Source organism: Vipera berus (assembly GCF_964194415.1).
Source record: "Vipera berus genome assembly, chromosome: 1".
Taxonomy (NCBI): domain Eukaryota; kingdom Metazoa; phylum Chordata; class Lepidosauria; order Squamata; family Viperidae; genus Vipera; species Vipera berus.
In genome coordinates, this window is record NC_138202.1 from 44,793,275 (window position 1) to 44,803,229 (window position 9,955).

Consider the following 9,955-nt stretch of genomic DNA (forward strand, 5'->3'; position numbering starts at 1 on the left):
GTGAGTTTTTAAGTCGCGCCGGAAGGTGCGGAGGTCGGGGGCCATCCGGATTTCGGTTGGCAAGCTGTTCCAGAGGGCTGGCGCACCCACTGAGAATGCCCTCCCCCTGGGGGCCACCAGCCGACATTCCTTGAGCGGTGGCACCCTGAGGAGGCCCTCTCTGTGGGAGCGCACAGGACGGTGGGGTGCTGACATTGGCAGAAGGTGCTCCCGTAGGTAGTCCGGACCCATGCCATGTAGGGCTTTGTATGTCATTGTTAGCACCTTGAACTTCACACGGAAGGCAACTGGAAGCCAGTGCAGCGCACGGAGGAGAGGTGTGATATGGGAGTATCGGGAGGCTCCCAAGAGTGTCCGTGCCGCTGCACTTTGCACCAGTTGAAGCTTCCGAGTGGATCTCAAGGGCAGCCCCATGTAGAGAGCGTTACAGTAGTCTAGGCGAGAGGTCACAAGGGCATGGGTGACTGTACGTAAGGCATCCAGGTCCAGATAAGGCCGTAATTGGCGAACTAGTCTAACCCGGGAGAAGGCCCCCTTGGTCACAGCTCCTATGTGATCTTCCAGGGAGAGCTGCGAGTCTAGGAGGACACCCAGGTTGCGGGCCCTATCAACAGGGGGTAGTAACTTGTCCCCGATGTTAAGGGATGGGATGTTCTGAGTATCCTGGCTTGCCGGTACGTACAGCCATTCAGTCTTGTCCGGGTTCAGTTGAAGCCTGTTCCTCCCCATCCATTCCCGGACCGCTTTCAGGCAGCGGGACATCACGTCGAGGGCATCACTGATGTTGTTTGGAGTTGAGATGAAAAGCTGGGTGTCATCAGCATACTGATGGTACCCTACTCCAAAGCTGCGAATGATCTCGCCCAGCGGTTTCATGTAGATGTTGAACAGGAGAGGCGAGAGAACCGACCCCTGAGGGACTCCGCAAGCGAGAGGCCTCGGGGTCGACCTCTGTCCCCCTGCCAGCACCGACTGCGAGCGACCCTGGAGAAAGGAGGAGAACCAACGCAGAACCGTGCCTCCCACTCCCAGTCCCCTGAGGCGCCACAGCAAGATACCATGGTCGATGGTATCGAAAGCCGCCGAGAGGTCTAATAAGACTAGGACAGAGGAATGGCCCCTGTCCCGGGCTCTCCAGAGATCATTTATCAGAGCGACCAATGCCGTCTCCGTGCTGTAGCCCGGCCTGAAGCCCGATTGGTACGGGTCTAGATAAACCGCTTCATCCAGGATCTGAGGAAGTTGGTGCGCCACCACGCTCTCAACAACCTTCGCAAGGAAGCGAAGATTGGAGACTGGACGAAAGTTATTCAATGAGGATGGGTCCAAGGTGGGCTTCTTGAGGAGAGGTCTCACCACCGCCTCCTTCAAGGCGGTGGGGAAGTGACCCTCACTCAGAGAAGCGGAGATGACCGCCAGGAACCAGCCTCGTGTCCCCTCTCGAGCTGCATAAGCCAGCCAGGAAGGGCACGGGTCCAGTAAGCATGTGGAGGAGCTCAACCTCCTCATAATCCTGTCCACTTCCTTAGGAGTCACAGGATCAAATTCCTCCCAGATGACGTCGACAAGACTGTCCATGCCTTGTTCTTCCAGCTCAGCCCAGTTGGAGTCCAGGCCGGTTCGAATCCGAGCAATTTTATCCAGCAGATATTGACCGAATTCCTCGGCTCGACCCTGCAAGGGTTCCTCCCTCACCTCTTGGTTCAGTAGGGAGCGAGTCACCCTGAACAAGGCAGCCGGGCGATTATCTGCGGACGCGATGAGGGTGGAAAAGTAGTTGGATTTTGCCACCCTTATCGCAGCGAGATAAGACCTGGTGAGGATTCTTAATCGCAATCGGTCGGATTCGGATCGACTGGATCTCCAACGGCTCTCTAGGCCCCGTCTCCGACGCTTCATCTCCCGGAGCTCCACGGTGAACCATGGGGCTCGCTGGGATCTGCGCCGGGTCAGAGGCCGCAAGGGTACAACTCGGTCCAGAGCCTCCGTGGCTGCCTTTTCCCAGGCTTCCACTAAGGCATCCGCCGAGCTGTGAGCAGGGAGTGCATGTGCGTCCCCAAGCGCTGCCTGGAACCTATCAGGGTCCATTAGGCGCCTAGGGCGGTACCATCTGGTTGGCACCGCGCACCCACGGCGGGGGGTGGCAAAGGGGAAGTCTAGCCGCAGGAGGTGATGATCGGTCCATGACAGGGGCGTAACAGTCGTGGCACCCCCACCGATATCATCGCACCACCGTCCAGACAAGAACACCAAGTCTGGGGTGTGGCCTCTCTCATGAGTCGGTCCAGAAATTATTTGCGACAGGTCCATGGCCGCCATGGAAGCCATGAACTCCCGAGCCAGATCAGACGATCCTCCCAGGGACAGTAGGTTAAAGTCGCCCAAGACCATGAGTTTTGGGAATTCAACCACCAACCCTGAGAGGACATCGAGTAGCTCGGGCAGGGCTGCCGCTGCACGATTAGGTGGTAGGTATGCCAGCAGCAGGCCCAACTGCGCCCCCGGGCCGTATCTCAGTAGGAGAGACTCACACCCGACCATCTGAGGGACGGTGGTCTCTCGCGGGTTAAGGGATTCCCTGATGATAACTGCCACTCCCCCGCCCCTCCCATGGGTCCGAGGCTGGTGCAGCACCTGGAAACCTGGCGGGCAGAGGTCAACCAGAGGGACACCACCCTCTGGGCCCAGCCAGGTTTCCGTGATGCAAGCCAGGTCCGCGTGCTCGCTCTCCACTAGGTCATGAACAAGGTGAGCCTTGTTAGCTACGGACCTGGCATTCAGGTAGACCAGCCTTAGCATAGGAGGCTGCACACCTTCGCTCCCGGGTCCTCCGGGGAAGTACAGAGGGTCGGAGCGTCTCACCGCTTGTACAGAGCGGAGATGACACTCCCGGTGACGATACGGCCCTCTGTTTGTGCACCTTCTGCCGTTCCCCACCATCCTGGGAATAGGATGTTCGTCAGTACGCCATTGGGTATTGTCGGCGACTGGTCCTCGTTTCTCACCATCGCGGATGGTCGTAGGCCTGGCCTGCGTTATGGTAGCCGGAAGGCCTGCCTTCCCCGAGCAGCCATACTCTTTTCCCGCCCCCCTCCCTAACCCGACAAAAAACTTAACAAGAAACTTAACCAGGGGCCTCTTGTTGGTCTTGTGATGGAGGCCCCTGACCCTGCCTGGCCATCTCTCAGAGGCCCAATGGTCGGGCCCGTCATCGAGGTTTGATATATTGAAGGCAGGACGAACCCAGGAGAAGGGGGAACTCCTGAGGGCGAGTAGATCTATGCTAGAATATTGAAGAAGCATAGGGAGCATTGGGGAGCATTGGGAAGGCGGTCCCCTGGGTGGAGCATTGGAAGGAGGGTCTAGTCGGGTAGGTGGGTATCTGGACCGTCATCCAACCACTGCCACTTGGTTGGGTGAACCCCAGAAGCAGGCCACTCCCCATCCTCTCACGATGGGTTGTGATTCTGCTTCTGGGGGTGGTCCAGGACCCACTCTGGGTGAAGCATACCCCATAGAGCTCTCACCTCTATGGGGCTGCAGGTGTAGGACAGGCCACTCTGCCACCGTGGCTTACACCCAGGCCCATCATGTCCTGTGGGGCGAGGGAGGGCAGGGGGTTCGGAGCTGGTGGAGGCCAGATGCTGATGGCCTCGGTGGTCTAGTCGCGGTCATCTCCAATGGTCAGCTGCATCCTGGCGTCTTTAGGGTGTTGATCGGCACGGAGATACCGTCGGCACCTAGGGTGCGGGCCGGGGACGCCACGCCGCATCTAGTGGTGCTGCCGTCGAGGGGTTTTCGGTGAGTTGGTTGACCGGGGCCTGGAGAAGCTTAGCGCCGCCGTCAAAGGCCCCTCGGTGGTGGTCGATCGGGTCCGCATAGCCGGTCTGCGGCATCTCCTTGATCCCAGGGAGACGACGCCGTTGTTCAGGAGCAGGCCAGGAGGTCGAGGCAGGGTAACGACTCCGGTCCTGCTCAGGGCGGTTGCTGCGGCTGCCTCTTCCGCCGCCTAGCTGATCCAATTGATCCGCGGGGTCTTTCCTGATCATCCCAGGTGTCGCTGTTGCCCAGGGAGGTATAATAGGGAGCCGAGGGTGGAAGCGCCGTCCCCACTCCGGATGGCTGCAGCAGTTGCAGCGGCTCAGGGGCGGGTTAGAGGTGCCCCATCGCCACTGCCCCCGTCGGTGTTCAGGCCCGTGGGGAGATGACAGGCTAGGGCCCCCCGGGGTTCTCGCCGCCGCCGTTGCCGACGATGCCACTGCCTCCGCCACCCAGCTGGTCCGCGGCGCCTCCGTTGGTCGCTTGGAGACGCCGCCGGAGTCGAACAGGTGGGGGGGTCGGGGCAGGGCAGAGATGTTGGCCCCTCTTGGATGGCTGCAAATTACAATATTGATAACTATCTTTTATACTTAGCTTATTTTTAGATTTATCACTGAATTTGAATATAATACACTAATTGTACTGTATTCTTTCATGCCTTTAGTTTTATTTAATTTTGTTCAGATTTAGAGTTTGTGTGGCGCATCATTTCAGTTCACTTTCTAAATAGAGAAAGCATTTAAAAATGTTATTCTTTTGTAGCTGGTGATGAAATCTTGATGAAAGGGTTATCTGGTGTGCGAGCAAACAGATGGTATACACTCACTTTGATTCTCAAGGTAAGCATTGAAGTGCTATCCAAATACTGGTAAGCTGATTAACTCCTGTAGAGGAATAAAAGCCTGCTATCTCATTAAGCCACAGGTATTAAAATTCAACTACCTCACAAGCTGCAATTCAGTAGTATCATGCTGAGAGAGTTCCTTTGTTCAAGAATAGCCTCTTAGAGATTAGTACAAGAATATCCCAACAGGTTAAAACCTGTTTATCCACATATTTTTTTGAGAATTGCTCTTCCTAAGTTCAGTTTTTAATCTATAAGGCATTCCTTGGGATGCAGTGTAGTTACGTATTTTCCTATCACTTCTAAAATCTGGACTGTTCAACAAGGTTGCTTTTTGGACGTGTGTGTGTGTGTGTGTGTGTGTGTGTAGTGGGGGCATTCTGTTTTATTCCTCTGAATGAAGTGAATAGAGGAAATAACGTGGATTTCCTCTACTTAATTTAACTTGTTCCTGTCACATAGAAATGACAGGAATTAATCCACTTGGAAATAACTGAAATAGTAAGATATATTTTCCAATGGTCCCCTTCCCACTCCCCAGTTCTAACATTTTAACTTCCAGAAGTCTTAGAAAGGGTCATACTTGTGGATAAGTATGCATGGTGCAAATAAAGGTCAGTGGGAGGGGTGACCTTTGGTTATAGAATATGGGCATGTTTTGTTTTTTGGTTTCAATTCAGTGTATATATTTTGTGAATTTATTTTCACTGGAAAGCTTGCAATGCAGATCTCCCTCAAAATGGAAGATCTAGCATTTGCCTTGTGGAAAACAAAAATATTTTAGAAATAGTTTAGAAAGATTTATTTTCTGCCTTATGATGTGCTTCATCATTATACTGAAAATAACATTGACTCCTGAATACAAATTTGTACTTTTTTCTTCTTTTTGACAGGGATCCAATATCTCTGGCATGTTGAATGGCTATCCTCTGTGGGAGAACATCACCACACAAAGTCCAGAGAATGGTTGGGCAGCTATTGGGACCCATTCTTTTGAACTGACACAATTTGACAATTTTCATGTTGAGGCCAGCTGACATTTCCATCATACATAATCAATTCTAAGTATGCCTGGTCAAACCTTAATTTAATAGTAAATTATGCTATTTTGATTGTTTCCTACTAATATTAATATATATTCAATGTTCTTCTGGCTACAAATCGTTCCTCTTCCTTCTTAAAATCAGATCTATGTTAAATTTTTTTGTACAAGCTATAAATGGAAATGTGACCCAGTCTTATCTCTTTAATTAATAGAAATTAAGCAGTTACAATTAGGTAGAATTTCTGCTTTCACTATTTCTGGGTGGTGTGAAGTCCATTTTTTGGGAGGAGGGGTAAAATTCATTTTGCAATCAGATGGAACGCCTCATATCTATTATGAAGCATGGAATGAGGGAATAAGGATTTCAGTGGATTTATATGTCTTCTACTAGGACATGAGATTTTACTCCTAGTTTTCTAATGTCTTAATACTCTTATCTAATTTTAATGAAGAAAAAAATAGCCAGCTTATGATTGGCTGGCTTATTTGTGAAGTTCCTTCTTTTAAACTACCTCTTATTGATAACAGTATAGCAAATATATTGAAAATGCCTATTATTAATCTTGGGTTAGTAACCCAGATAACTTTGTAGTTTTCTTCTTTGTGCCTGACTAGATACATTGAAGGAGAAAAAAGTGTCCTTAGTGAAGTTCAAAATTATGATGGACCTCCCCGGAGCTACTTACAACTTATTTTCGCAGTTCTGATGGCTGTACCAGCCCCAAAATGTATTACTTAATCACAGTTTGGGCACTTGACAACTGGCTTGGATTTATGGTTTTCAGCATTTGTTGGTCATGTAACTGTAATTTTTTTGGTATTTTTTGCCGGTTTCCGACTTTTACTTCTGGTTTCTGGCAAAAAAACACCCACTGCTGAAAGAAGATTTGATTAATAACCGTGGCATTTTCTTAACAACTGCCACAAAGAAGGCCATAAAATTGGGCACTGTCACATGGTGATCCGAGTAACAACTGCCATGACTTACCACCATAATTCCAGGCTCATTTATGTTGTAAGTCGAGGACTACCTATAGGTGATGAAAAGTCACGAGACCTTGTTTTACCTCATGTCTGTAGGTCAGTATACACTCGAAGGTACTCTTGCACAAGGACGTTACGAGCAGTAAAATTGTGAAATGTTATAATCCAAAGAGTTGCACAGACGCCAGTATCTGTGGATGATGTATATATCAAGGCCCTAGCTTTCATGAATAAAAAAGTATGCAGAAAAACAATATTTCACATATTTTAACTTACAAATACCAATGTCCCTTTATGCTTTTTGGTGACATTTAATTTTGAAGGCTAAAATAATTTGCTTATTTACTGAACTTTTATTAGTTAACTAGTTTCAGTTTATTTTATTATTTAATATTTTGAAGTGTACGGGGTAGGTGCCAAATACAAAATAGTGGGGGGAAAAACTTAATACAAACTGGCAATATATAGGGCAGAGCAAATAGCTCTCTATGAGAATGTACTAAGTTGTCCTGAATATACCATTGCAAAGGTATACTGAATTATTATAGTTGGAGCAAAATCTTAACACAGAATTCTAAAACTGCTCAACAGAAGTATATTAAATTCTGATCAACGTCCATCACTTTGTGTTCATATTTTGACAAATGAAGCTGAGAGATGAAGAGTCTAAGACAAGCTATGGCAGAAAGGGTCGTGGTTGTGGATTTGCTTTCTTTGTTATTGTAAGACTTGATAATCAGAAACTTTTGCAGTGCTGTTGCAAATTATGCAGATTATAGACCTGAATCTTGCTTTACATTTTCTCACCTTTTTATCTACCATTGAAGAAACCCTAATATGTTCCTGTTTCTGCTAGAGTTGTGGATTGCTGGCTTTATAGAAAGAATAGGTAACTTCTTAAAACTGTTGCCTCTTTTTTAAAACAAATAGTTCAATTTTGTGTCTTTTTTTTATTCTAGGCAACATTAACTTATGGTATTCAATAAAAACTAACTGGATATACTCCTTTGAAAGTTGATTCTGATAAAATTGTGTTTATACTCTAGATCGTGTTACAAAATATCTTTGTTAGATGACATACAGAAAACTGTCTCTTCTAGTTCAAAGAGACTTCTGAGACAAGATATTACAGTTGATAATGTATTGGTTTACAGAACAGAATTATGACTGTTTGTCTATTCCAGACATAATTAAACCATAAGCCCTCATATTTTTTCTATCTTATTCAGACCAAAACAATTGTTTCCTAGCCAGCATATTGAATTAAATCTCAAACTTTTAACAGTCTAGCTTGTTTGTAAGATGTTGATTACCAGTTAGGCAAAGACCAAAAGGAAAAGTATTTTTCCTTGTGTGAGTGAAATGCTTGTTCATATCTCAGCTTAAGACAAAAGATGATCAGATTGGCTAATGGTAAATATACTTACATGCAGTTAATAAGCTAATAATACTATAGCGTTTGTCCTGTTTTGTAAATTGGATATTGATGGTTATCAAAATAAAGCACATATGTTTGAAAGGAAAAAAAAACATTTCTTCTGAATTATGGGCCAAAAAAAGTAACTTTCATTATTAAAGACTAATGGCTTAGCAACTAAATAAAAAAGATTTTAAAATATCAAAATCTGTGTTTAATTGAAATTTTGATATCTTATATTGGCCAGGTGTTCAAAACTGGAGGTTGAGATGATGTTTACTATCTTTTCTCTTGTAGCGTGAGGATATAAAGGACAGAATGCACAGGATCTTTTTTTGTTGTTGTCATTTTTTTCAAACAGACTGGAAAGTTGCAGATGAAGTAACTCATATCATCAAAGTAGACAGGGTCAAAATGTTTGGTTTTTTTTTTTGTTTTTTCTGCATGATAAAACAAAGAGCAAAATGGGTTTCTTAAATTTTTGTCCCTTAGTACCTCCCAGACAAATACAATCAATCTCAGGATAGATTTAAGATTGAAATGAATGCCTAAAAGTTATTAGATTAATGTAAATTATAAGGCTGCAAATTTAAGATTACCATCTTCCTTTCTGAAGATTGCAGAAAGATTTATTATTATTTATTTATTTTATTTATTATATTTTTATACCGCCCTTCTCCCGAAGGACTCAGGGCGGTGTACAGGGCAATAAATATAAAAAACAGAATACAAAAGTTAAAAAATGAATTAAATATAATGCCCAAATTTAAAACAATAATTAAAAACATATTAAAACCCTGCCCTAACCCATCAAACCAGGTCGGATTGCTCAAATAAATACGTTTTCAGATTGCGCCAGAAGGAGCGAAGGTCGGGGGCCATCCGGAGCTCAACCGGCAAGCGGTTCCACAGGTCTGGCGCGCCCACAGATAACTAGGTACACATGATATCCTTTGCATATAGTTATCCCCCACCCCTAACCAGTTCATTCTGGAAGTTATGCAGTCCAACCAGTTTGAACACTAGTTGGAAAAGACTAATTCAGGGATATACATGCCTACCTGCCTTTATTACAAAAACTGTAATATTTCTGCACTAGGTTAATGGTTCTAGTTTTGCCTGGTTCACTAAGTGTAAAATCAAGAATTCTGTTTCTTGTTAATTTATGGAATTACAGATGTTTGTAATAAAATTGGCTTGTTTAAGAAACTGCTTTGATGTTTGACAGTAGTCTGATGTATGTGATTGATTATTGCAATTCCTAATGTTTCAAACAAAGAATAAATATTTAAATCTTTGATTTGTGGTTTGTTTGTGTGTGTGTTGTCTGGGTTAGTTATATTCTCTGAACCTAACCTATAGAGCAGGGTTACCCAACCTCCGGTCCACGGACCAATACTGGGCCGTGGCATGCCAGCAACTCATCCGCACAAACAAGTAAGGCCCCATCTGTGGGATGCAGGCAGCACACAAAACCACACACTCTCCAGTCTGTGGAAAAACCTCTCTCCACGGAACCAGTCCCTGGTGCCCAAAAGGTTGGGGAGCTCTGCTATAGAGTTCTTGTTGAGAAAAAATTGGAGGAGAGAATGCTGTGTATGCCTTCTTGAAGTTCTGGAGGAAAGGTGGGATATACTGTAAAAGTAGTCAAAATAACTACAGATTAAATTTTTAGAGTTCACTATACTACATAGTGCAGAACGTGGTTCAGAAATAAAACTGGGAAAGAAATTTCAATGGTAGATGATCTATTTTACAAGCGGAAGGTTCAAAGATAAATCTCTGGTAGATGAAATAATCACAGTCTGAAACTTATGCCTGTCAATAGCTGGGTTACACATTATTT

At 45.7% G+C, this 9,955-nt stretch overlaps 1 protein-coding gene across 2 annotated transcripts in view; it reads left to right on the forward strand.

Annotated features, from left to right (window-relative positions):
* The window catches only part of GALC (galactosylceramidase), a 46,774-nt gene extending 37,373 nt beyond the window's left edge, over positions 1-9,401 (forward strand). For both annotated transcript variants that reach the window (XM_081315292.1, XM_081315291.1), the window contains exons 16-17: positions 4,582-4,658; positions 5,557-9,401. In XM_081315292.1, the coding sequence (XP_081171418.1) occupies positions 4,582-4,658; positions 5,557-5,700 (221 nt within the window). In that variant the 3' untranslated portion in view covers positions 5,701-9,401. The remainder of the gene's footprint in view (positions 1-4,581; positions 4,659-5,556) is intronic.
* Positions 9,402-9,955: the final 554 nt, after the last annotated feature.